Below are 27,678 nucleotides of genomic sequence, written 5' to 3'. Positions count from 1 at the left end.
ACGCCAGTCCGTCACAAGGCACCCCAAGCGGGACTCGAACCCCACACCCACCGGAGAACAGGACTGTGGTCCAACCCACCGCGCCACCACACCCCCCACTAAGAGCAGTAACACTGAACATATTTCATGGCTGGAAAACTCAGTCGATAACAGGACAGAAGAGGAAACGGAAACACAAGGGCAAAACGGCTAAAGCCCGCTGCCGGCTCATGTCTATAGATTAGCAAATTACCACGGCATTTGGCGCAGTTTTCCCATGGTACACCACCCCACTTCTCAACACCACAATGGGCTAACACCAGAACGTTACATCAGAACCACTCCGGAAACAGTGCTGCTTTGTAATGCGGGGCTTGCCATGGTTTGCCGCACTCTGTGCACCACACTGATTTACCCCTTCTCCTTCTAACAATGGGTAGGCACCTCATATCCACTCTCTGTGTGTTCACCCTGTACTCCTGACCCATAATAGTGTTCGAGCACAAATTCTAAGTTCCGAACCTATGCACTGACTGAAAACAAAAATGCTCCGGTACCGATTCTTTCTGCAACAATACACGTCTACCTACATTTTTCTCACTTTGAATAAAACTAGATCAATTAATTGAATCAATTAATAAATGTTTGAGTCATAAATGTAATGAATCATCCTGGAAGAGTTGAGTTCAGGGTCGGGACTTCCGGCTCTAAACCTCCAGGGTGTTCCCAGGTTGATAGTGACTGGGAGATGGGCTGGGGGTTTAAAGATTGTCATGTGTTGCCAGATAAGGTCACTTGCTTAGAGAGCCATCTGGGATGCGTGAATAAATAAGCACTACTGTTAACCACCTATGTACATTTGCTTAGTGTACTTTTAGCTTTAAAAGCCTACAGCAGGAAGTCATATAATCCAAAGAGAACAGAGGAAATGGTTACAAATAGATAAAGCTGTTTGACAGTAAGTAAATCTAATTGCTGGTACAGTAATACCCTGAGTCTCCCTCTGCACCGGATGACATCTAAGCTTTTAAATAATGCATTAAAAAGATTTATGCACGAGATGGAGACAAGGGTTATAGGAGCGAACAGGCCAGCTGAAGCATCAGTTGGAGATCACGTTTAAATTTGGTCATTGTGCTGTGACACCTGCGGTGAATTTTTAAAATGCTAAGGGCAGCAAAAATAAACAAAAAGCCATTATTTAGAAACAAAAAAAAAAACATTAAAATATGTACAAATATATTCTCCTTAACAACATTATTGAAACAAAATTCAGGTATGTTCCTAATGTGGAAAATAATGCACAACACACTGAACGCATACTCTTTATAAACAAACGTCTTTTTTTTTTTTTTAGAAAAAAGTGGCTACAGCTGATGCACTGTAATCTGATATGTTTTTCCAAACCTTTCCCCGGCTTAAATCCACAGAGGTAATTGCTTCTGAAGCACATCCAGCCTCGTGATAAGATGCAAAAATCCCCATTGTAATTTTCCCTAACCCAGCGGGAAGAGGGAGGGTAAACGCAGCGAAACAGTGACGTGATCTCAGAAAGAATGGGAAAGCCGCGCGTAGGAGGCGCGCCAAAGCGGTCGTTCTTATCGGGCCTACAACCGCGTTGGTAAACAAGTCCGCGTGCAGGTGTCGTAGAGGGACCCGCCCCTTTCGCTTTATCTCGGAAAGGTGGAGGTTGCGCTTATTGTTTTAAATTCTCAATCTACACTTTGGCCAAATGTTCTTTCGATAACGTTGCACACGTGTGTAAAAGTGTGCGGAACAAACCAAAATAGCTTCACTCGATGTTTCCCGCAAGGAATGTTCATAGGCGTTAAATGAAACTGCTTCGCTCTGAGGTCTGGGAATATAAAACAACACAAAATAAACCTGTTTTCATCACGTATATAAAATTTTATGGGTTTTTTTTCTCATCCTGTAAAAACGGATGTTTTCAAAAGCGTTTACTGTGCAAAATTTTGCAAAACAGCTGTGTTGACGACACGCGTGATAAATGAGTACGAGGATCGCAAATTAAAAATTGCTGTCATAAGTGTTTTATGCTCGTTTGGCTCACAAAAGGAACATGTCATGCGGGGGAGGAAATGTTTCGGCAACAGAAAGCTGTATGTTGCATTTCTAAAAGCACGCCACCCTGTCCAAGTCACACTCGTATCGTGAGAAGCACCCAAAACAACGAGCACTTTATCATATTTCCACATCATCGAAGAGACACAGAAAAACGCCATCACTCAGACGTCCCACGTGTGACCCGGATCCTGCGCACTGGCCACCAGAATCAGCCGAGACCAACAGTTCTGGAAACAGCGAGAGCAGAGAGCACGAGCAGGACACAAATCAGTGTGAACGACGACTATTCTGAATGTGATTAACGCAGCGGATCCTGCAGGGTCACGTTCACAAGCGTTCCGGCAAATAGCTGATTGTGTCGGTGCTCTTTAATTCAGGGCGAGAAGGACGAGGAACCTACTCAGCACGAAACAAGGCCTTTGTCAGTTGAAGGTGTTTGAGGCCATGCAGGAAAACGGGGTTTCACTGGGGAAATCCCTCACGGGTGCAAAAACGTTGAGGCTCTTTGCTGGTCGCCTGGTGCACCGATGTAGTAGCAACGGCTTCCGCTACGAACAAGTACATCTTCTCAGTCGACTGCGCCGCCTTTTCCACAAGCAAAGTTTTAATGCCCACGTGATAGTTTTATGCAAAACGTATAGAAGGGCCACCCTCCTACTCCAAGGCCCTTGCCGTCCCTCAGTCTGTTTCGCATCTACCCACGTGCGATTTCTTTTTCTATTGCCTTTAATGTCACAATAATAATTGCGCCCCCCCCCCCTTGCCGTTTACCGCAACGCTCCAAAAACACCCGCGAGACCACAAAACACAGGAGTCTACAGACACAAAAGGAGAATCTTGGGCGGCTCAAAGGCGTGTAATGACTCACCATTAATGAGAAAAACAGAAAATAAGCTCATCATTCTGCCAGAGGCACAGGAACTTTAACAAACATATCAGACTGTCGAAACTGATTCAACGCACAGGTGAGAAGTGACGCCACCTTTCTCTGCCATGCTCTGCGACTGGCCAGGGTGAAGAAGGCAGCTGTGAATGCTGGCCACGTCCTTCAGATCGGTCACTGAGCAATTGGGGAATCGGCAGTCCTGGGGCAGTTTGTAAGCTGTAAAATATTGTACAAATAATTACAAAGCTATAAAAATTTTCACCATCTCAGCGAGGGTGGCATTCCAGATTGGGTCATACACCCCCTTAACTTTGTCGGCTACTGGGGTTCCAGTCCAGCAGCCGACAGATGGATAACCAAATTAAACCCAGACTAATAAGTGACAGCGAAGATGACAATGTGTTGCTCATCCCACTTTGTCCTGGGAAAATGAGCTGTGAGATGTGATTGGTTTTTACATGTTGTTTCGCACAGAGAGATGATGTTTCCACCAGTCCACTCATGTCTGCATTACAGCCTCCACACCCTGTTCCTGCTGGTTGGTTAATGTCGTTCCCACACCTGTGAGCGCCGGGCTGCTGCGTTGCGCTTCCTACCGTTTTTCTACTGTTTTTCAGTTTCCCGCAACAAGATCCATTATTAATGAAGCCACAGGGCTAGATTTAGGTAGTCAACTGGCCACTGCAAATCTGGCTTTTGCATGAAGGGTAGGACTGAATTGTTCATAAATCACTGTTGTCTATCAAATGGTGTGTAACATCCCCAGTTGGACTGCTGCACCAAAGCGTAACTGTGCTCCCCAGTGCAATTCCAGCTGAATGTTGACTCGGTACACACTGGATAAAGTCAGGAAGAAGGGCGGGAGTCCGTACTGTTGCGCAAACACACACATCATCCCCAAGTTTCCAAGCAAAGTATCACCAGCAACATGCACATTCACGTGCTGAATGTTTGTTTTGCTGAAGTTCCAGACAATGAAGGAAATGGGGAAACCAAACCGAAAAAAAAAAAAAAAAACATGTTATGCAATTCGGCTACACCTTGGTGCCTTGCACTGTGCCAGCGATCATCTTTCTGGGAAGGGCTGGAGAGTCAAAAACAACTGCTTCTTGGATGATTGCACAATGACCTAGAAAAATGGGTGTACTGTGGCTGGAAGGTATTACTCTGGTACTGTCACACTCTAGTAAAGTCTTTGATTTAATTAATATACTCAGATTTTGGAACTTTAGTGAACCAGATATCTCAATGAATACTACAACAATCACATTACATTGGTCATCAAGTTGGATGGCAGTTAAAGACATCAAGTAGTACCCTGAAGGTCGCTACATCAAGGCCCAATCCCTGCTATTGCTGTAATCCCCTTGAGCAATGCATTATCTTTTGTATTCCATTTACATGTTCCAGTAAAATACAGACAAAAGCTTTGACAAAATCATAAATACATACATAAATAACATTCTGAGCAGATGACTTTGAAAAACAAAGTATACCAGCAGTAAAAAGATAACCTGATGAAGTCTGATCATTCTTGTCAAATGACAGCAATGCCTTTCTGAAGTGCAGAAAATATATGTGCACTCATGTGCATTTTTGGGCAAAACCTGCACCGAATGAAGACCAACAACCAAAAGTGAGGCTTGAGACACTCAGGGTGTAACTGGGCTGATGTGATGGTCAGACCCAGGCCGACAAGCATCTGCTCACCAGAAAGATGACATGTGGGGCCATGGCACCATCATATATGAAAAGCATCCCTGGGGCACAGGATAATTGGCTGGTTTAAACCATTTCACGGATTGTGGGAGGAAATCATATGGCAGCAGCACTAATGTCTGCAGGCAGGATCAACTCTTTCCTCATCCAGGACCTGCGAACATACACATGTACACATACACGTACACACACATGTGTGCACATGCATGCACATGCAGTGCATGCAGCTACAGACCACACCAGCCTAGGTCACAAGACCAAACCCATCTGTTTTCCTGTTTTGTGGGGACTTAACACAGCCTCCCACCTTAATTCTTAACTCCACCTGAATGAAGCTGAAAAACAGTTTTCTTCTAAAGCAAACAACTTTAAAGGTGTTTTACGGGCACTTCCCACAAGGTCCATTCCCCCTTTTCTTTTCAAAAACACACAGACACACATGCACAACGTGCTCTTTTTCAACCATGAATGAAACCAGAATCAGCAGTGGAAGGAAACGGTCATCTGGAGTTACTTCTCATGATTTTACCGTTTTTTTTTTTTTTTTTTTTTTTTTTTAACATACAAATGGTAACCGAATGCACCAGGGCTCAGCAAGGAACACAGAACAAAGCTCGGGCTCATGGAAAACACATGAGCCAAAAGACAAGGACTGAAATATGCAGGGATGACAGCGGGCAAATGTGGCCTTCCTGTTCCCCACGCAGGTGGAAAAATAGGAACGGGGGGGCTGTCCCATGCTAGATAAACTCCCTCAGAAAAAGGACCAGTATCACCTCCATGAGCCCATTTACTCCCAGGCCACCTTTTCTTATTGCCACAGCAGCGCAGGGCAGATTGTCCCTGGAAGTGGATAACACTGCTCACTACCCCCTCCCCCTACACTCCTCACCTGCAGGAAGGAAAGCCAGGATACCAGTAACCAACTGGTCAGCATTTTACCCCTTTCCACTGCTCCCAGTAGAAAGCAATCATTAACATGTATCCACGTCTATGCCATTAACTTAAATCTCCTAAAAATAAATTCACACACATTACAAACGTATAGTAATTGACTGATTTAATTATGTCGCAGGGAGAGGCCCAAAGAGAAGGGCATATCAGCACTACTGCCTCTGCTTCTTTATTCCCCTTGATTTCCCCTGTGAACCTCTTCATTGTAATACCACTCCCTCTGAGGACCGCTCATGAACGACCTCCCCCGCCAGTTCCATAATCCCGGCTTGGTGCTGGTATTGACAAAGGGAACACCTTGAGTGAAAAAGGCACACAGCATTACAATGCAAGAAGGAAAAAAAATGGAAAATACTGTGCAAAGCGACAAGGTCCCTATGAATAAAACATGGTATGCAAGTCTCTCCAGTTGGATAGCCTCGCGTTCATATCCTGCAGCTGTAAAGCCAAACAAGCACAAACGTCCTATACAAGTTGTCGGGTTTTTATTGTGCATAATTGTTTACCCAACCATGAGGTAAACAAAGATAAGGATATATGGTAAACACAAACCCAACATTACTCAACAGGAGCCATGGCCTTTCATTGTCTATGCAAGCAGCACTGTCTCTGTACGTCTTTAACAGCAACACCTTGCATAATTCTGTACGTACTGACGTTTCCAACCCTAGCCTTGGGTACATTACAGTATTTTTACAATGGCCTATGCACAATGTGTTGTGTGATTTGAGTCGCATCCAAAGCTCAGAAGGTAGGCATGTAAAACTTTGCAAATTAGTACTAATTCCTTTATAAATATACCTGCGTGTGAGTGACAGAGAGAGTGTGTTTCACTGATGTATGACTGATTGTAAGTAGTGTATCTAGCAGTGTAAGTCACCTTAGTGAATAAGGTGTGTGGGCTGATAATACTACATAGAGTTCATTGGAAGTTGCTTTGGAGAAAAGCGTCTGCTAAATAAATAAATGTAAATGTGACCATACAAAGGAAGCCTTGATGAACACCCAGACGTACGTGAACGCCCAGCCTACTGGACAGCATGGGCAAATGCAGAGGTGCTGAATGTCATGCCTAAAGAGGGACCCAGGACAAACCTGGCCTACCCTGAACCATTTATCTGCAGCGCTATAAGCAGCAATTTTAGAACAACTCACACTGGAATGACCAAATCAAGATCAACTCTTGTGGTGGGAACATCTCTTACATTTACTCATTCACTTTTCTCCAAAGTGACTTACAATGTTAATCCATGTATACAGTTGGCTAATTTTGCTGGAACAAGTTGGGGTAAATATCTTGCTCAAGGGCACTACAGCAGGAGGTGAGATTTGAACCTGCAACCTTTTTGGGTCCAAAGGAAGCAGCTCTAACCATTACACTAGTAAGAATTTTTCGAAAGCAAATGACAAGACCAGTGACAACATGTTTTCCTGTCTTGGGCTTGAGTCCTAGCTTAGATGACCACTGGAACACAAAGCCTTTCCTTTTCAGGAGGTGCACAGCTGTGTTCGCAGCATGAGACGGCATTCACTACCCAAAAGGCTCTGTGCGCCGACTCCGCGGAACAATGAGTCGCTGCAGCAGCAAGAGAGGCAGAAGTCAGAGGTTAAGGATTAAAAAAAGAACCAGCTGAGTCAATCTTTGAGTCTGATCTAATGACAGTTCATTTGAGGTAAGCTAGATCTGATGACTTGAATTGATTTAGAATTCCAGAGACAACAGTATTGTTAATTCAAGTAACTAAAATTCTCATTTAAAAATACATCACAGAATAACAATACTTAGCATCACATTGGATTGTTGACCCATTTTTGGATGGTAATATTGAGGCTCAGAATAATACACACACACACACTTTCTGAACTGCTTGTCCCATACGGGGTCGCGGGGAACCGGAGCCTACCCGGCAACATAGGGCGTAAGGCCAGAGGGGGAGGGGACACACCCAGGACGGGACGCCAGTCCGCCGCAAGGCACCCCAAGCGGGACTCAAACCCCAGACCCACTAGAAAGCAGGGCCCCGTCCAACCCACTGCGCCACCGCACCCCCCGCTCAGAATAATATGTTAGATAAAATAAGTATTGTTGACCTTGTTAACATGAAGTCATGTAAGCATTCTGAATCTTATTACAAAATGCTAATTCACACAAATGACAAATACATTGACTGTTAATGATATCTAGTTAGTGCTTCTAAAATTGCCGTTTTCAACCCAATAATTGCAATGGTTTGAGTCTTGGTTGCAAACCAGATTATTTTGAATGAACAGAAGTGGATATTGGGAATGGAAGAATGGTTGGGGAATAGTATGGTGGACAACAGACTTTACTGTGTTTGTACCTAACAGTGAACCCTCACCAGCTGTCTCCTGTATGACAATTAGGGGGGCTTTGAAAAACACTGAACTTCTTCACTGATGCGATCTGGTTTGGGAAGGCCTTCCTCCACCCATTTCTTGCTTTCTCACCTTGCCTACTCTCCTCCGTGATGAAAGATGATGTCCTGAGAAGACAGAGACCTGGTTACTCACCCTCAGGACCCAAATTTCCTTCCCAACCCCCTGTGCTAATGTCTCTCCAGCAGAGTCTCCATCATCACTGCTTTGGTGCATTTACCTGCATTTTTATGAAAAGAAAATTGTACCTGCTGCCTGAGTCTGGAAGTCTTAGCATGAATGGAGAGGAGTTAAATCAAGCATTTCTGATTTGGAACTCCAGGACAATAAAGAAAAAATAAAGGGGTTCAAAATATTTGTGACTCTTGACACTCGCTGTCATCAAGGATCTAGAATTAAAAAAAAAAAGGGTTCCAACAATCCAAAGGCTCTTACATGAAACCTTCAGTTCTAAGTATTGATAAATTATGAGCGGCTTTACCTTGTGATTTTCAGTCTGAGCTGAACACCTTGCTGTCTAAAGGAAAGAAATCCCTGACTGGATCAATGGTACAAACCAATAGGTGAGAAAAGTGAGGTTTAGTCAAATTTCAACTATTAAACTGAACAGGCCTTATCTCTAGAGTTGCATATACATTTATGTTACTTGTATTTACAGAAATTGAAATCTGCAATATACATTTCACATTAATGACACAATTAACGCCATATTGAGGATCACCTGTTCTGTGTTGCTGCTGTTATTCTCACTGATGTGCAGTTTTACAAAGGCAACCCATAGCACTGTCATGTTCGTTTTAGGTGAAACATCATTCCTAAAGTGGACGAGACATACGTTGGGAAACCCCAAAACCTGCACCTGTGGGCTTGCCAGGAGCTGGAAACCCTGTAGGCAATTATCCTATCCAAGATGGCTAGAAGGAACTAACTTCAGTACAAAGTATTAACCCATGACATTATCATACATAACTGTTGGAAATTACCTTAGGTCACAGATCTTTTCAGAACTCTGTACCACTCACTTCCTCTTTGAGAAATCCATTGATGATTTATCAGCAACGCCTCCCTATATGAGATCGCAGATATGCAACTCGAAGTGTTTACAGCCTTAAAACGGTAACACTTGTCCTCCGTGGAAAAAGCCGAGGAGGCGGACAGGGATGTCGAAGACACGCCTACACACGCGGCCGTTGCAGGTTCACCACCTAGGAGGGCCCGACCTTCTATCACAAACAACATTTACGAGCAGTAAGTCCACTTTATGGCCTCTGAGCGATAACAGCCTAATCCGTTTATGCGGACAAAACGCTGTCTTTGCAGGCACTTCCCGTGAAGTTTTAATATGGAAAATAAACAGAGACATGATATATCCCACTGCCCCAACTATATCTTGCCAGCTTGCCTGGGAATAAGAAATAGCATTATATTGCCACATTAAAGTGCTGTAGCTGTTGACTTATAAACCCCAGTTGGCTGTGTTTGATATTTCAGATCATATTCACAAAGGGGGCGTGTGTGTCTTACTGCCACTAGAGTGCACACGTTCAGCTACAGTACCAGATACAGGACTCTTGCATTATAATACTATTTGCTTGATCATCAGCTAAAAATTAAACAGTCACTGAAAAGCTACTGTAACAACCTGATAATAACTAACTCCATGTCCCATCTCAGAAAGCAGGGTAAGAGATGCAGCAAAAGGGAAGCAGTGTAGCTGCCACCCGAATCCCAGTTATTCATGAGAGTTGAGTTGGCTTATGAGGATAGAGAAGCATCACACAGCTTTTGCTTTATTGCCGTACAAGGATCAATAAAACACAGAAAACAAGGTATATAACAAGACATTTCATTCTTTCCCCACAAACACAGTTGTATGCAACTGAAAGAAAATTTTGATTTACAAAAGAAACAAAAAATATCAGCAGCCAAACACATTTTGAAGTCATTAAAGCAATGGGTATGGTATGACCTGGGCACAGTGAGGATAATGTCTTTCTGCTCTCTTGAGTGGAGAAGGCAGGGGGGAGTAAAAAATAATAATTTGGCCTGAAAGAGTCTTTGTGATGCCATTCTATTTCCTCCAGCGTGGGAGAGCACAGTCTTGAGGAGAGAGGGTTTCTGTCACAAAAATGACAGCATTCAATCAGGAACCCTGTAGCACCCAGAGCATAACATGAACAATACTGGAAAGCATTTTCTTTCTTTCTTTCACTCACTCACTCACTCACTCACTCACTCACTCACTCACTTACAAGAAAGGAAACCGAACAAGGATGATGTCAGTGTAAGAATTTAGAAACTTGACAGTCATGCATTTATAAAACAGCAGAACATAGACAATTATACATTTGCACTGAGTGCACTTTTCAGCAAAATTATAAATAAATTTTAAAAACCACCCATAACTACTTTAGGATGAACTTAACCTTTTGCAGTCTTAATGTTTAGTACGAGCTAAATGGTCAAATTGATCCTGGGTCAGCAGCTATGGGTATATTGCACCTTCTCTTTGATTTGAGGCTCACTAGAGGACATTTGAACATAGTTGTGCTGCTGTTTCTATAACGCCCACAATTCGTGACCCCCTATGTATCAGATACCATTGCAGGGGGCGATAATATGCTTTAACCTCCTGCGCTCCTCTGCAGAGAGGCAGGGAATTCCAGCACCTTCCATCCACAATGGAAGGTCGGACTTCAACCACAGGTACAGTGATGCAAAATTCCTGGAGAGTGAGTAACACCTGGTCATGATCATAAATGTAAATGCTTGGACATGTCAATGTTTTGCTTGGTGAGGAAACGGTACACTGGACTTTTATGTCAGTGCAGCCTGTAGCTGTTCACAAACCTGACATCTGACTGCCACATTGCAATAGAACAAAGAGCTGACTCTCACAGAAGATACCAAAACTGAGTGCCTCATTCTGCACAGACAAAAAAGGGATGACATACTCCTGTCTCTCTGTGCAACTCAATACAATGAAAAGATTCAACAAACAAAACTGTTAGGTAACCGCTTGTCCCTTGTACTGATGGGAATTGTCCTCCACACAGCAACTTTAACTTGCTTCTGGAGTCCATCTGTGCTTTAACAATCAGTGCAGGTGAATGCACAGTACCTTCTGGCCTCAAGAACTCTACCTGGCCATCCAGTTGAGATGAGGGTTACATTCTGGAGATGTACAACCAACACCTCTAAAATGTAACCCCTTGATCCAATCCTCTAATTACCGGACATACCCAAAGGTTGCAAAAAAAGAAAAGTTTGTTCTGGCAGATTCCAAGGACCATAAAGGCAGGTTTGTGCTTTTTGTACTCCTTACAGAGGCACAGTGTGAATGTGGACATTGGTGAGTCGCAACTCACGCATGCTTGAGTGTGCTTTTGCATACGTATGGTGTGTGCTAGCCGTTAAGTGGTCGATAATCTTCCTCAGTCTTGAACGTGCTACCAGGTGCTGTTCCATAACTGACAAAGACGGGGTTTTTTAATATCCGAGAATAGTATGACCATTGTGAGGAAGCAAGCGAAAGTTGGCTGCCCTCACTTTCAGCTGGTTTGATATCGCATATCAGAATTCTAAAGGACCTTCTTTCTGTCTTCTAATAGTGGTGTTACAGATACTTACAAACTTGCTAAAGCTGCTCATTTACATTTGACTGATACTCCTTTATGCTCCATGTGGTCACTAGTGTTTCACAGATTTGTGCCTGGGGTTTTGCGAAATTTCCCTGAATGCAGACTTCCACCTCAGGGTTTTAAAAAGCACCTGAAATTGGCAAGGATTTGTTTCACCTGAAAAATTTACCCAGAAGCCAGAATGCTGAGGTCGACATGAAGATCTGAATGTAAACTGCAGAGACAAAAGTCTCCGGTAAGTCACATAAAAGCGACCAGCACCAGTTGAGATTAGGTTTTGCAAGATGGCACACATAGATTATGTGTATATATAAACAATATGGAATGAAGGATAGGGAGTCACGTAGGCCCTGATTCATATGTCAGATGTTCTGGTGGATGTCAACAATGTCCTTTAGTCGGTGCAGAAATGTCCTCTTCAGAAAAGGATCCCCATTCACTGGCTTCAACACAAATAGAGTTTCTTGCTCTCCATTACAGGAAGCTTTGCTCTTGTGTAGGTATGGGGGGGAATGGTCCAGGTCTCACAACCCGGGGAATGGCCCACCTTTGCTGGACACTGTCAGGTTCTGATCCGCTGAGAGGAAAATGGAAGCAAGGTGGACAGTGAGAAAAAGAGAAAATGCCAGAAACAATCTGGTGACGAGTGCAACTCGCTGGGCAGCTATGGCAAGGATTTCCTTGCTAAGGCAGGACCATTACTGTGCTCCAGAGAAGGGGAGGTCACACACAGGTTGGACACCGTCCCTGTCCCATGGTGGAGGAGTTGTCGCCAGCTGGGCTGCTCCTCGCAGAGCTTTCTGCGCCATGCCAGCAACTCCTGCAGGGCAGCACTCTCGTTCTGGGACAGCCGGAGCTGCTGGATCACCTGGAGGTGGGTGACGGAAGGGTTAGCAATTAGTTCCTGTGTTCTTTTCTGCCCTTACATTCAATAGCATTCATTATACATTTTTTCTTTTCATTTGTGTGTACTTAAATTAAAACAGACATTGTTCTCTTGCCTGGTAGCATGATTAAAAAAACATTTAAATATACCTTACAAGGAAAAAAGAAAAACTGCTTTTGAATAAGCCCTTTGCAATGAAGATTTAGTATTAGGGCTGAATCTGCAGCAATTTGCTTGTGTAGACTCCTTATCTTTATTAAATTCAGTTTTTTGCAAAGTTATTTAAATGTTCCTGTCTATCTCCCACATAATTCCACAATGTTTCTCTCTGGGTTAAAAGTACTGTTACTATGGAGAAGGGCAAATGTTCTGACAGACAGCACCAGTTAAACCATTTTAATAACTCATTTGTAGAACTTATCATGTTTTATTCATAACTGAGCATCAATTAAAGGTTGGAATGCAAAACAAATCAATGTGTGCATCTCTCTCTCACACACACACACACACACACACACACACAAATATACCTCTATACCACTTTGTCCCAAGACCAGCATGAGGAGGAAGACTGCCAGTTACACTCACTGTCACAAATGACTACAGTGAAAAACCGATTACAGAGCCATGTTACATGTAGACAGGAACACATGAGCAGCATGACTAATGGCAGCATATATGCTTTAAATACTCCTTTCTCTCTTCTCCTTCCCCACCTGTATGCACAGATTTAAGTGTAACATGTTGCGAAGACTCTGGTCGTATAAGGTTCCCCTCCACTGTCCTGCTCCACCAGTAAGTACTTGCTGTTGTGCTTGATCCCTGTGTGACCACTTTCCCATCTGCATTATTGTCAAATCCATTGTAGAGGGGAAAAAAAATGAGCAGGAAGCCTTCTGTCAGTTAATTTCCTGTTCAGAGGCCAGGCTGTCTTCCTTAATTACCCTGGACTGGATTGATTTTATTCAAAGCTGCAATAACCATCCTGAGTATAGTGCAGTTACCACATCTTGTAAAGAAACCTACAGTGCTGTTTTAATGCTTTACTTTACACTCATAACCAAGCTGAACACAGCAGAAGATGCTGCTCTTGGAAGAACTGCAGTGTGGCGTAAACAAGTTTTGTTATATTCCATAGCTCTTGTTTGTTCACTACTGACCGCTGAGCTTTACATGTACAAACACGCCTGGCTGGGCTCAAAGACAACCAGCACGATTTTCAGTCTCGTGACATTACATGGCTGCATAGACTGTAAACAAATGTTCAGAGAGGAGTAGCTGTCATGCTTCTACTGCTGTTCATGTGATGCGCAGTGTCTGCGTGCGAAGTACCAACATGCTTGTTTGAGGATTAATACTAGTCTTTGCTTCAATTAATCTTTTAGAGAAACAAGTAAATTATACCTGCTGGAAAACTTAGAGACCTAGACACAAACATCCCTGCTACACCACAATAGATCAGAGATTAAAAAGAACAGGGACATTAACTGTGTGATGATGGATGGAAGTACCATCGAGCTGAGGTCAAATCATAGCGACCACTGGCATGGTTTCCAGGGCAAAGGAGCAATGGAAGTGCTAACCAGTGCTTTTCTGTGTGTGTGTGTCTGGGGGTTCCAAACAGAAACAAACATGCAAACCCCACACAAGCAGAGTTGGACTCAAACCCCGCAAAGACAGAGCAGCTCAGGAGCAATGGGGCACCATCTTTACCCTCCTGTGCCACCATGTCCCCCTAACTGTACAAAACTGCACAAAAATATATCAAGCATCATAATAGATAAAATGAATTGAAAAAAATGTAACTTCCAAAGCAGCCTGCTAAAAAAACTAAGATAATAGTGCAATATAACACAGGTCTTCTTGAAGGCTGAAAGGCAGCTCCTAAACTGGCATAATCAGTGGTGGTTACTCCTGGCAGGTTGAAACTACAGAGACAGCTGCACACTGTCCACACCAGGGCGCTCAACTAATATCACGACTAAATACAGATCCACAACTTGACCCAAAACCACTAAATTGCTCCAGTGGTGCAGACAAGGAATTTAGGCAGATGGATGAGCAGTCTGCAGTGTAGGACTTTGCCACAGCCAGTCATGTGCCTGGCTGCATAATCCATCATTTATACCTCACTGCAGGCCTATTTTCAGCACTGTCCTTATTTCAAGGCAGCACAAGGTAAGATGAAAACTCTATGCCATTTCCATGGTGTGTGTGTGTGTGTTTCAGTTCTCACCACTCCATGCACTCCACTGTGCAATTAGATTTCTAAGCCCCAGATTTCAGTCACTGTATGTAATGTTTCTGTGTATTGACCATCCAGATGAAAGATAAGTGCAGTCTTGTTACTAGAAGTCCACCTTCTTACTATCAAATATGGACACATGCATATACTTTTCAGGCAAGTTTCTACTTTACACATCTTATACTTACAGCTTGCGTAGTGCCATTTTGCACTCTTACAACCCCTGACATGAAAATGTAAATATCCATTCCCTATATTACATCCCCAGTACTGTGAATGGCACTATTGCATTGGATTTTTATGTCCTTGCACTATTATACTGTTCTGCATTCTTTGCACCTCTACAGTGCACTGCCCTATATTAACTAGTCCTGCCCTCTTGTTCTGTTTTGCTTCTCGTTTATAACCTTCTACTACCTCCCTTCTCTGTACACTCCAGCCCCCAAAGTGAATTACTGTAGAAAGAGAGAACTGCTTTTAATAAGTTTAATCATGTTTGTGGAACATGTAGTAACATCAATGTCTGCAGCCTATTCTGGGCAAGACTGAAAAATTAACTTTAGTATTTCATAAAATATAAGACAGACATAGCTCATTTTGCCCATGTTAATGGAATACTTTGTGTCTTTCTACTTGATATACAATTCAAATGTGACTGATTACCAGTTTTCTCTAACAGAATCATGCAAAAATTTTGCCCCCAAAAGACACATTGATTAGTACACCCTTTGCTCCAGCACAGACTCAGAGCTTGAGAGTCATAGGAATGAAAAAAAAAGGAGAGGAATATATATATATATATAAATATATATGCACTGTGTGTTCTGAAACCTTTCTTTCATGGCCAGCATTAAGGTTTTCAGCAATTTGTGCTACAGTAGCTCTTCTGTGGAATCAGATTAGACGGGCTAGCCTTCACTTCCAATGCCCATCAATGAACACTGGGCACCCATGACCCTCTTGCCTGTTCACCAGTTGTCCTTCCTTGGACCTCTTTTGGCAGGTACTAACTACTGTTTACCAGGAACACCCCACAAGACCTGTCGTTTTGGAGATGCTCTGACCCAGTCGTCTAGCCATCACAATTTGGCCATTGTCAAAGTCGCTGAGATAGTTACGCTTGTCCATTTTTCCTACTTCCAACACATCAAATTCAAGAACTGACATTCACTTGCTGCCTAATATACCCCACTCCCTGACAGATGCCATTGTAACGAGATAATCAATGTTATTCACTTCACCTGTCAGTGGTTTCAATGTTTTGGCTGATCGGTGTATTGCTTCAAATATTACTTAAGAAAAAAAAAAAAAAAAACAGGCCCCCACAAAGAAACACACTGGTTATTGTTCCATTTAATCTGGTTCATTGCCTCCTCAGTCTAGTTTAAATGCAAAACACATGCTTGATGTTCCCCAACAGCTGAGATTTCAAAAAGGTTCTTAATTATAATTCTAACGATTCTAAAATCAATAATATTACAAAGAAGGTTTCCAAACAAGATACTGCAAAACTGATGGAGTTAATATGTGACAGGTTTTAAAACAAAGCTTTGGTTAGTCCAGATCTGTACGTTTTCAGCATGGGAATATTTCAAACTGCATTGTGGAAAAAGCAGCACATTGCCTCTGCAGGGGAGTAAGCTTGTGCAATACCTGTAATGTATTACTGTAAAGACTGATTACAATTACTAGCTATTACTCACACTCTAAATGTGGGGACTCAGGGAGCTCAGGCACTCAAACCTGAGCTTGTTCCTGTACTTTATATCCATGAGAAGGCCTTCAGATCCCACAGTGACTAAGTATGAATACACTCCATTTATCCATATGGTGGTGTTGGTCTAAATGGGCCATCTGTATTACTCACCTATCAGCATCTCATCAATGATGAAGATGCAAGCGGGAACCACTCACTCACGGATTGCACATATGTGCACTCATCTCTAAAAAAGCAACAGGTCACATGCAAGCAGTTGGGTTGCAAGAGACAACAGCTGGATGTGGGGTCTGACAACCAAGCAGGGTGACAGTCACTCAGTCAGACACTCATTAACACAAAAGGAGATGAACTATTTAAGTTAATAACAATAGGAGAAATGCTGTGAGGAATCTGAAGTTTAAAAAACTAGATAAATCACAGAGTCTAGCTTCTAGGAGAGGAGAGGCAGGGCAATACCAGTAAGTTGACAAAGGTGGTAGTCAGGTCTGGGTAAAGTGTTAAGTGTCTGGCAGTAGGGACCAAACACTCAGCACAGAAATTATGAGTGGAAAGAATGCTACACTGGGATGGACAGATCCCTGAATGTGGAGCTCAGGAGTGTGTGCTTCAAAAACATGGAAAAAGGGACATTGACTGCAGCTTGGCACCTGTTATTTAAAATCTCTTTAGAGTTTCATTTGCACAAAAATGCCTGGTGGGTCGTGTGTTATCACACAAGCAACATAACAAAAAGCTTTCACATCTAATTGCAAATGAATGCGGTATCAAGCAAAGCATGATTTTCCAGTTCAAAACTACAAAACAATAAAGACATAGATGAGCTTATGATTTAAAGTAGATGGAGAGAAAAAAAGAGGAAGAGGGAGGTAGAAATGGACTGTTGGTGACATTTTGCAGTGAAAAATTCAGCTGCTGGGAAGAAAACTTCAAAAACTGCAGCTCCAGTTTTGTTTCAGGAGACATCCATAGTGGCCTTGAATTTAGATGTTAAGCGTCCAGATCTGATAGAGACTATTATGTAAAGACAATAGGCCTATCCATGAGATGGGGCTAAGGTCCATCCACTAAGTTCTACATCACTAACCACACTACTCCAACAAGCCTGGTTTCCTAACAGTGCCCCTAGTCCATATTTACAGAAGGAGCAATGGTGTGTAATTGTCCATCTCTTTGTTTGACTACTGTACACTTAGCTTATTGAACTTGTACAGAAGCTGTGACTAACAAGGAGCAAAAAAGTAAATTCAGTAAAAACCTTCTTTGGCTTTAGGATGAAAACCTACACAGGCTGAGATGAGGTTTGTCATCATTCATTTTAGTTGTTTGGAACAGTTTGAAAATATTGACTGATTCTCTCCATCCCATTCTCATGATAGTTATGATGCTGCTTTTTTAACTAAGTGAAGCATTTCATGGTCAAGGTTTTTTCTGCTTGCAATTCTTTTTGTATCCATAAGGTCCCTCAACTCGGGTTCAGGAATGAAAATATTTACATTTGCATTTATCCATTTAACAGATGCTTTTCTCCAAAGTTAGTTTCTTTCCACCATGTGCACCAATGTTCATCACACAAGTAGCTACATAAAACTCAGAATATTGACAATTCCTGATCAAACATTAATGATTTACACATTAAAGCACAATATTACAACATGCATTAACATTTCTTCAATAGCTAGGTTTTCCGATTTATGAATAATTTTTCATGGATATTAGCCATGCCACCAAAAGGGCACACATATTACATTATAACACGATAATTTATTGTAAAACTACAGAACTCCTAGACTAACAATGACAAATACGGTAATCTCAGTTCACACAGAATCAATTAAGTATAGCACAGAGGATAGCTTCTTCTGCCTAATCTGTTTTCCACAGCCTTCTTTTGCTGATGAGAAATGGCAACCCCTCATGACCCAGACACTTCCCAGTATGAGGGTGGCACTGAACGGCATGCAAGGCCAAGGCATTGCCCACACTACCAAACATCAAGCTGCAGTTTCCTTACAGGGTGAAACCAAAGAAGAGATGACATGAAGGTGCCACAGAGAGACCAGTGGTTTTAAAAAATAAAAAAATAAAAAAAACAAAACAAAAAAAAAACTCACCCCCTCCCCATACCTGGGGGCCACACCCTGCCCCCCACATCAGAGAGCAGCTCCCGCACCAAAGGGAGAGAAGTTGAGGTGAGCTCTCTGAAAGCAAAAGACAGGAACACACGGCAAACCTCTTTAGCTGGAGACAAACACAAAACCCACATTCACAATCATCATTTTATGGTTACACTGACACCAACATAACTTCTTTCACCATGTTAAAGAAACACCAAAAGGGTACAAGGATAACCAGCAGTATGAGCTTCATGCCTCTGTTTCCTCACTTAGACCCCCTGTGAAGTTCAGCCCTGTTGCGGAGTTTGGACAGAACAAGGCATTCTATTTTGTGCAGGGGTACTGGTGACGAGAACAGAATTAGCTGGACTCCAATTTTTCTTCAGGATTTGTTTAGATGGAAAACTGAAGTGCTGGACTCTGTATTGCAAAATGTTCAGTAGTGAACTAAATCTTTGTTAAGAGCACAGGAGATATGTCTGTCAAAGTGTTGGGGTGATTGCTCTGGAACCAAGCTCTTGTTGGCTTGGTTCAAACTTTCTCATCTCAGATGCAGCACTGAGAAAATTGGGTAAAACTTCTGAACTGCCAGCCTTGAGTGTTGAGTCAATTGAACAACAGATATTAGTATGCATTTTCAGCTTGATATATATTTCCATTACTGGCTCAAGGAAAATAGCATTAAAATTATGTATGACCACAGAATCAACACTTGTGCATATATTTAAACAGGAGTTTTACTTCATAATACAGCTTGATAGATGGTGACTAAAAAGTTAACGTGTCAGCATTGATGAAAACAAATACATTAAAGACTAATTGGAAAGTGATTATAACCAAATGATTATATCCCAGGGTAGAGCAAAGAATTGTTTTATACAAATATGATAAGTAATATGGTTTCCTACAGGATTTTAAATCCCATTTTGAGCATTTGAAAAGAACACCAGTAAGTATAAAATCCTATCTGAGAATAGAAATAAGGCATTTACTAGTCATACTAGAGATATGGCCAAACAATCCAAAATCAATATCAAATTACCCAGATCTTAGTACCTTAGCATTATTTACATTCACAAATTATGTTGCAAAAACCTCTAGTGGAAACAAACATATGAACAAATGAAAGCCAAAGGTTAGTAGTGATGAGTAGCACTGGTACAACAACACTACAAGGGTGTGTATGGGGGGGGCATGCCTTTACCTGACTGTGATGGCTATCCCGATGTCTTTGCAAGGTGGATGAGATGCTGCTGTTTGGCTTGCTAGGGGAATCTTCCTCCAGTGATCCTGTCCACACATGCACAAGACACCAAAAACAGACTCATGAGATGGGTCAAAATGAGAAAGGATCTGAAAGAAAAAGCACAGATGCAGACTGTCAATTGTAATTGTAAAAGGAATGAAATCCTTGCTGTGTGACAGACAGGAATCTACCTCTGTGAATCCCTACTATGTGAAGGATGGGGATTTACTTTGTCTGTGAAGCCCAACTCTGTGAAGGATGTGATGTCCTTCTCCCTGTGAACCCCTATTCTGTAAAGGTGGTGCATTTTCCTTTTTTCTCAAAGTTGCCCTAAATGTTCTTCAAACATTTGGTAAACCTTTAGCTCCGAACAATCCCTTTCTGTCCCTGTCTTTCATTCTCTCTTTTTTCCAGTGGGGGTAAACTTGGTAGAAACTTATTTGGGGTGGCCCGGTGGCACAACGATTAGCATTGCTGTCTCAGTGCCTGGGTGGTGTGAGAGGATACAAGTTCAATCCTTGCTCAGTCTGTGTGGTGTTTACATGTTCTCCCTGTGTTGGTGTGGATTTCTTCTGAATGCTCTGGATTCCTCCCACAGTCCAAAGACATGCTGTTCACCTTCACCCATAGAGTGTGAGTGACAGAGAGAGTGTGTTCCACTGATGTATGAATGAGTGACCAATTGTAAGTAAGTGTATCTAGCAGTGTAAGTCTCCTTGGTGAATAAGGTGTGTGGGCTCATAACACTACATAGACTTCACTGGAAGTTGCTTTGGAGAAAAGCATCTGCTAAGCAACAGTCATGAGTAGTCTCCAAGATGAAGCTCGGCACACACACAGAGTTGTCATCTGCTAGCTGTAAAGGCGGCAAGAATATATAATGCACATTTGTATGACTTTCTTGTGAAAACTCATTCAATGCAGTTCAATTTTCTGACTACATACTTTTTGTGAAAAACTGGGCAGAACTGGCACAATGGTAGGACAGTGTCTTATCAGATTTCTTGGATGAAAACCAAGGATGGGAATGGAGAAATAGATCTGTGTGTATCTCGTACCATTAGAGAGTCGATTGCCATTCTCAATGGACATAGGAACTGAGGAGTGGGGGTTTGTATGGTTGTTTGCATTCTTGTCCTGAATCTGTGGAGGTGGCATCGTTATGCCTGGATCATCACGCTCCGATTGGTTAACGTTGGAGTTGAAACCTATGGAGATAGCACAGAAACTGTATTTAGCTGTGTCAGCAGTCCTAACGTGAGAACACATCATGGAAACCAGCTGGAAAAGCAAACAAGTAGTATTCTTACTGTCATGACTTATCACAACTTAATCTTTACGATATTCTCTTACATATATGCTTATCAGAATTAGTCATGGAGGCTACAGTTACTGCAACAAACTGTACATGTATAACCGCATCTCAGTTGTGAAATAACACAATGGGCAACAGTGACTGGAAAGTGACAATGCTGTAAAGGCTACTCTCAGGGGATACCACAGCAAGCCCAACAGTCAATATGAGTGACAGCTGGTATTAACAGTCTCAGCTACCCTTCCCATCTACCACTTTCTCGCCAAGCTCTTCTGAAACCAGGGTCAAGAAGTAGTTCTGTGGTTATTTCATGTTTACTGCCACCCACCATAGTCCTTAAAGATCAATATAGTAGTTTATAAGCAGTGTGGAGGACGGATGCCTGACCTCCACATCGAATGGCACACAGGATCAAAATGTTTCCTGAAAATTCTGCATTTCTTTCCCCCTTCTACTGCTCATCTATTATTGATCTGCTGAGGGTATTCAAACAGAGAAAGAATGATAATCAGGAAAAAGCACACAGCCTTTCAGTTTCAATGCTGAGTCCTGGCTCTGGAAAGGTAGATGTTGGTGCTTGAACTGCTCTGTGCAAAACACAGATTACAGCATCTGAAGACCCCAAATTTAAAGCTCCAAAGAGAAGAAGCAGGGTGTTCTCTTCAGGTGCTTCTTTGTTATAGCCAGTTCTTAAACAGTCTAGCTAGTGACAGCAACAGCCATGATTCGAAAACATAAGGAACCATCCAGACTGAAGACAAACAATATTATAATTGCTTTGAAAAATCGGCAATGCCTACAGGCAGAACAAACCAACTAAACTAGTTCAATGATTATCAAGACAGGACATGGAACACAGTGATCTTGAATACCCTGCTGAAATCCACACAGCACATACACATTATGGCATCAATTTAATGAAAGGGGCATTCATCCACTGAGACGAGCTGCAGAACCTTACGGCCATTCCAACCAGCAGACAGTTATACCAGAATATTGTAGCAGCAGCAGTCATCAAATGGATAGCTCTTGTTAGCACTTATGTAACAAAAGTCATAATTAATGGGGCACAGACATAACTGAAGCAGAAGAATAAGTGTGAACATGTGGGATAAGGGGAGTGTTACTAGCACTTCATTGTCAATGACTATAACCTAAACTTCACCCCCAGCACCTCGACAGAGAATCTATGGCATTAAAGTAGGGCGTTGAGCCACTGAACGGAATGGAGTAAGTCACAGAATGAAGCACAACATTATTCTGTACAGTGTTGTCGGCCTTTATTCATTAAGTCCTGAACCTTGGGCTGGACAATTTGAACAGTGAACAGCACCACAAAAGGCCAAGTTGTGGTCAGGCTTGTGTCAACATGTACTCATAAATCTGCATAACAACCCCCAGATGCTTCCTAAACTGAACTTAATTAAAAACAAAGATAATGGGGAGAAATTTCAGGCTTCTGCACTGGCTGTGGCATGAGAGTGTCCATGGCAAATGTTGTCAACAATAACAGAATGTGTGTATGCCCTGGGGCAGATAAAACTTGCTGTAAAGTCACTAGGACACTGCAGCATCTGCACCCAGCCTAAGCAATACTGGAGATCGTATTCTCGCGCGACTTTTTCAGTTACCTCATAAATGTACAACCACACACACACATTTTCGGAACCTCTCGTCCCATACGGGGTCGCGGGGAACCGAAGCCTACCCGGCAACACAGGGCGTAAGCCCAGAGGGGGAGGGGACACACCCAGGACGGGATGCCAGTACGTCGCAAGGGACCCCAAGCGGGACTTGAACCCCAGACCCACCGGAGAGCAGGACCCGACCCGGCCCGGCCCGGCCCGGCCCGGCCCAGCCCAGCCCAGCCCAGCCCAGCCCAACCCAACCCAACCCAACCCAAGCGACTGTGCCACCGTGCCCTAAATGGGTTTGTTCTACATTAAAGTGATTCCTATGCAAATTGTTTGATAAGATAAAACTGTTTTAAATGTACAAATCACAGTTACAGACAGACTGGGATTGGGATCTTACGAACCATTTCAGGAGGTCTTTAGTCAAACCCAAGACCTGGTGGCCAAGCTTTGATGCTAATATTTAAAGATGACAAAATCCACATGGTCTTCTAACATTTCATAATTGAAGATTGAGCAATGCCTTTACTCAACCAGTGCGCAATTAACTTTACGGTTCTAAGTAAACTGCTGAAATTTACAGTAAACTTTATACTTCATGTTTTACTGATTGTTTTCTTCCCAGGAACAAGCCTGATTTGTATGAAGCCAGCAAACATGCATTAAAAATATGTTTTCAATTTCAAATCAAATATTAAATACATGAAGCAAACTAAAAAATTCCATTTGTGAAGAATATATTCTGAAATTCGTCTTCAACTCACATAGCAAAGCTGTGGGGGTTACTATTTGTTTGATATTTAAATACTAATCTAGTTCAGGTTTATGCTTAAAAAAATAACTGAGAAATATTGTTCCTGAATGTAAATGAAAACCATCTTTGAAGGTGACAGGGTGGATTGTGGGGTACAGTACCTACAAAATTATCCCTGTCATAGAGTACAGGGCATTTGACATAAGGTAGCTCTGTGTAAATTTTTATTAGGGTACTGAGTAGGGTTTGCAGTATGAAATGTTTGCTCTGTACCAGTGTAGGTAAGAGTTGGACAGGTTGTGTGGCACAGGGTGTCGGGTTAGGAGATATGCAGTACAGGGTATAGAATGCAAGGTATCGGTAAGGTGTGCAATACAGGGTGTTAGCTTAATTTAGTATAGTTTGGAATAAATTGTGTGTTGCCTAGGAATTGAGTAGATGGGAAGAGTGTGCAGGGCAAAGTGTGTAATTCAAGGCTTGAGCGGTTTGGTAGGACCATCTAACCAGACTCGCGGATCTTCCTGCCCGTGGTGGACTTGCGAAGCAGACTGCGGCCGGAGCTAAAGAGAGTAGTGAGCTCATCCAGGGGACTGACGAGAGGCCGTGCGCTTGCAGGATTGAACAGCAGTGGTGATGAGGAGCATGAGTGTGCACGCCGTGGCTCTGGCCGGCCCATTTTTGCCGGGGAGTAGGGAGGCTTTCCAGCACCTGTGGGGGGGTCAGCTGAGACATTGCCAGCCTTGTGAGAGCCTCTGGAGGAGTCTGAGGTGGCCATGGAAGCTGTTCGGGTAAGGGGCAGGCCACACACCTCTGGAGGGAAGGGAAAGTGAGAGGGAGGTCTGTATGGGGGAAGGAGCAACGGGGGCGTTGGTGGGGGGGGCGTCAGAGGCGGTGTGGATTTGTCAGGCATGAAGACAGACAGACTAGGTGAAGAGTCAGCCCTCTGCCGGGAATACTGTGGTGAAAGCGGAGTACCCCCGTCCCCCTGGCCAGGGTATCCAAGGCTGGTGTCCAGGACTGGCAGTTTCTTTACTTCTATAGGGGTTAGGGGAGATTCATCTGATGCTGGAGAACAGGTGACTGGTGATGGAGGAAACACCAGTAAGGGGGGACGGTGAGGCAGCAAGTTTGGAAAGGGTGGGGGAATGTCACAGGCACTGTCTTGGCCTTGTGGCCGTCCTCCAGTGACCGGAGGGGGACAGTACTCTACTGGCGACAGGCCCTCAGTCTTTGCCATCGTAGTCTCCATTGCCAGGGAGCCATCCTCAGGCAGGAAGTATTTCATCTCCTCATAGACAGCCTCACCCAACTCAGGGCTCACGTTGCCAGGCTGGCCCACCATCTCAATGTAGACATCATCCTCCTCCTCCTGAGGGTGATGCAGGCTTAGAACACCGTAGTGGGGCCCGTCAGCGGAGGATGCACGCTGGATCAACCCTAGGCAGTGACCTCCCTTGGAGAGGTAGGAGAGCTTCACCTCTGTGGGCCGTGGGAGAGAAATCTCCTCGTAGGAGCCTGTCAGCTTGGTGCTGGGGCTTCGTTTTGGCTTGGGGGGTGGGATCTTCTTCATAGTGCTGTAGTCATCGCTGTGTGGCCGAGCCTTTGACAGTGCTGTGGCAGTGAGGCAAAAAAAGCGGCATTCATTAACACATGTGCTGTTAGGCTAATGGTACATAACTGAACCAAAGAGGACTAAAGTGATGATGCATGTTGTACAAAATGACAGCATTTAAATAAAGTGTTCCAGGTGAGGGGGATGTAGACATACAGTGAGATCAGTGGGAACACAAACCATCAGCAGGGCTTTCCTTCTGCGCTATGGAGAGGCAGGCACTCACAGCCTCGTACGAGGCACTCAGTCTGGTGTTGGGATCCCTCTTTGGTTTAGGGGGAGGTTGTTTCCGTGGTGATGACAAGCTACCTCCACCCCCTCCTTCATCTGTGGTGGGTGTCGGTTGCTGAGCAGGCAGTTTGACTGATGGTCCTGCAGAATGTACCAAGCTTTCCATAGCCATAGGGGTGGGCACAGAGCTGGAGCGGAAGTGCTTTAGGGGACGGCCCCCTGAGCTGCTGCCTTCTGTGACCTTCACACCCTTCTCTGGGGTCCTGAGGAGAGGGAACGATGTGCATATAAATTATTCAAAGTGACAACAATGGATCTATTCATGTGGGACTAATAAGGCCTTCTTGTCACCTTCTTCTGCTTCATATTCTATACATAACCTTTGAGTTTGTGGCTCAGCTTAAAGTGTCATGAGTGATAATGTGGATTTACCTGTCACCTCTCATGATAATTTAGTTTGAATAAATAAAGTTCTGTATAGTGGCTCAACAGTGTAGTAGAAGTAGTAATAACAATAATAATAATAATAATGTGAATAAATAGCAGAGGGGTGTATTATTCGGCAAATTCTCTGTGATAACACCTTGCTAAACCTGTATATAAAACTGCATTACTAATCTGTTGAAGTCTGACATCTAACCAACCACATCACCAAGGGTTTACCAAAACTAGATAAAGAGAATAGAACAATTAGCTTATTGAAAATATTGCTTAATCTACTTCCTTTAATGATTAATGCGACAAATATTCTTCAACTTGATGTCTGTTACCCTCTTAATTGCACAGTACCATCTGTTGGGGTCTGGGTGGTGGGTGTTAGAAAAGGGATCTCTGAAAGCACTGATCTGCCCAAGGACAGTATTTGTGTTAATTTTTGACAGCCTACCTGACCTGGTATATTTTAAGAGGCAATCTCCTCACCCCACACTTAGATGCACCATTGACATGTTTACTGCCAGTGAGCTATGAGTATCATTAATGGGGAGATACCACCCTGGCCCCCACCAAGCTGCTATCCCTGCCCAGGACTCTCCCACCCTAGTCTAGAGTAGATACAGCAGATGTTCCATTTGGCTGTTCAGAGGGTGATGGACAGTAAAGTGCAAATCTCAGTGCTCAGTAGGTCATTTCTGTTTTTTTTTTTAACCCCTGTGTTTAATTGCATTCACAAAAGCAGATCCATTTACAGCTGTCTTGTCCAAGTGTGCTAGATGATGTGGAGGTGGCTGGGTTATTTCTAGGTAATTAACGTCCAGAGAGACGATACAAATGAAAAAAGACAGCTATTCAGCTCTGACACAGGCTGCGTGTGAAGAGGCAGCAGCTCTTGCAATAATCGGAGTGTTGACATAACAGTAATGCAGGAACGGAAGCCGCAATGAGAACAATGACAAATGCAGAGCTTGCGACACATCATCCATGAATCAATAACAACACGCAATGACAGCCAGGCCAGTGGCAGGCAAAACAACACACTCATCATCGCTCCTCTATGCATAGAAGTTTTTTAAGATAGAGCAGTACTAAATGTCTCATTGATCTGAGTTCACTTACTGGTGTTACCCGTTAGACTTTTGAAATAAATGATACATTTACAGTAAATAAACTACTGCAGTAACAGAGCATGAGAAGTGTTTTTTTTTTTTTTTTGCGGTTCCAAGTCTTAATCCTTCAAAAGAATTGGGTTTCTTATTTGTCTGTCTCTCTTTCTCACTCGCATGCATGCGCGCGCGTGCGCACACACACACACACACACACACACACACACACACACACACACACACACACACAAACTCTTATACATGCACACAAAAACACTTCTGGTTATAGACTTACACCAATATAACTTTGCTTTATTTTGAAAGTAACTAAATCAAACTGAAGATGCACACAGAATACTCAGATTTGGATATGACTTATTCAACTCAACCCAGTCAGACTGAGATCAGCACATATGGATGCCATTCTGTTCATTTTGTTTGTACTGCTTCTGCTACTCACCTCCTGGGTGGCTCTTCTTCCTTCCCCAGGGGCTCAGGTCTTTCCGGCAGATGTGTGGAGCTGAATTTACAGCGGAGGCGGTCATTTTCGCGGGCAATGTCAGAAGCATTCTGGATGACCAGGCTGTGATAGGCCTGCAGCCCCAGGTCTTCTGCTGCCTGCAGGAAGCTTTGCACCTGGGTTAGTTGCTGATGCTGTACCTGCACCCGACGCTGAAGACCCCGCCTGGCCAGCCAGCCTCGAGCCGCTGAAACACAAA

At 43.3% G+C, this 27,678-nt stretch overlaps 1 protein-coding gene across 4 annotated transcripts in view; it reads right to left on the bottom strand.

Moving 5' to 3' along the window:
* Window positions 1-9,784: 9,784 nt before the first annotated feature.
* Window positions 9,785-27,678, bottom strand: part of myo16 (myosin XVI) — a 92,163-nt gene continuing 74,269 nt past the window's right edge. For 2 of the 4 annotated variants that reach the window (XM_018750080.2, XM_018750079.2), the window contains exons 30-36: window positions 27,420-27,666; window positions 25,368-25,681; window positions 24,080-25,186; window positions 20,931-21,080; window positions 19,831-19,916; window positions 12,364-12,529; window positions 9,785-12,238 (exon numbers count right to left, since the gene is read on the bottom strand). In XM_018750080.2, the coding sequence (XP_018605596.2) occupies window positions 12,186-12,238; window positions 12,364-12,529; window positions 19,831-19,916; window positions 20,931-21,080; window positions 24,080-25,186; window positions 25,368-25,681; window positions 27,420-27,666 (2,123 nt within the window). In that variant the 3' untranslated portion in view covers window positions 9,785-12,185. Of the gene's footprint in view, window positions 12,239-12,363; window positions 12,530-18,623; window positions 18,711-19,830; window positions 19,917-20,930; window positions 21,081-24,079; window positions 25,187-25,367; window positions 25,682-27,419; window positions 27,667-27,678 lie in introns of those variants that run through there. The other 2 variants (XM_018750081.2, XM_018750082.2) reach the window with 2 other exon arrangements.

This window comes from Scleropages formosus, chromosome 1 (genome assembly GCF_900964775.1).
Source record: "Scleropages formosus chromosome 1, fSclFor1.1, whole genome shotgun sequence".
NCBI classification, from domain to species: Eukaryota; Metazoa; Chordata; class Actinopteri; order Osteoglossiformes; family Osteoglossidae; genus Scleropages; species Scleropages formosus.
The sequence above is the reverse complement of the archived record's forward strand: the minus strand, read 5'-3'. Positions and strand labels throughout refer to the sequence as shown.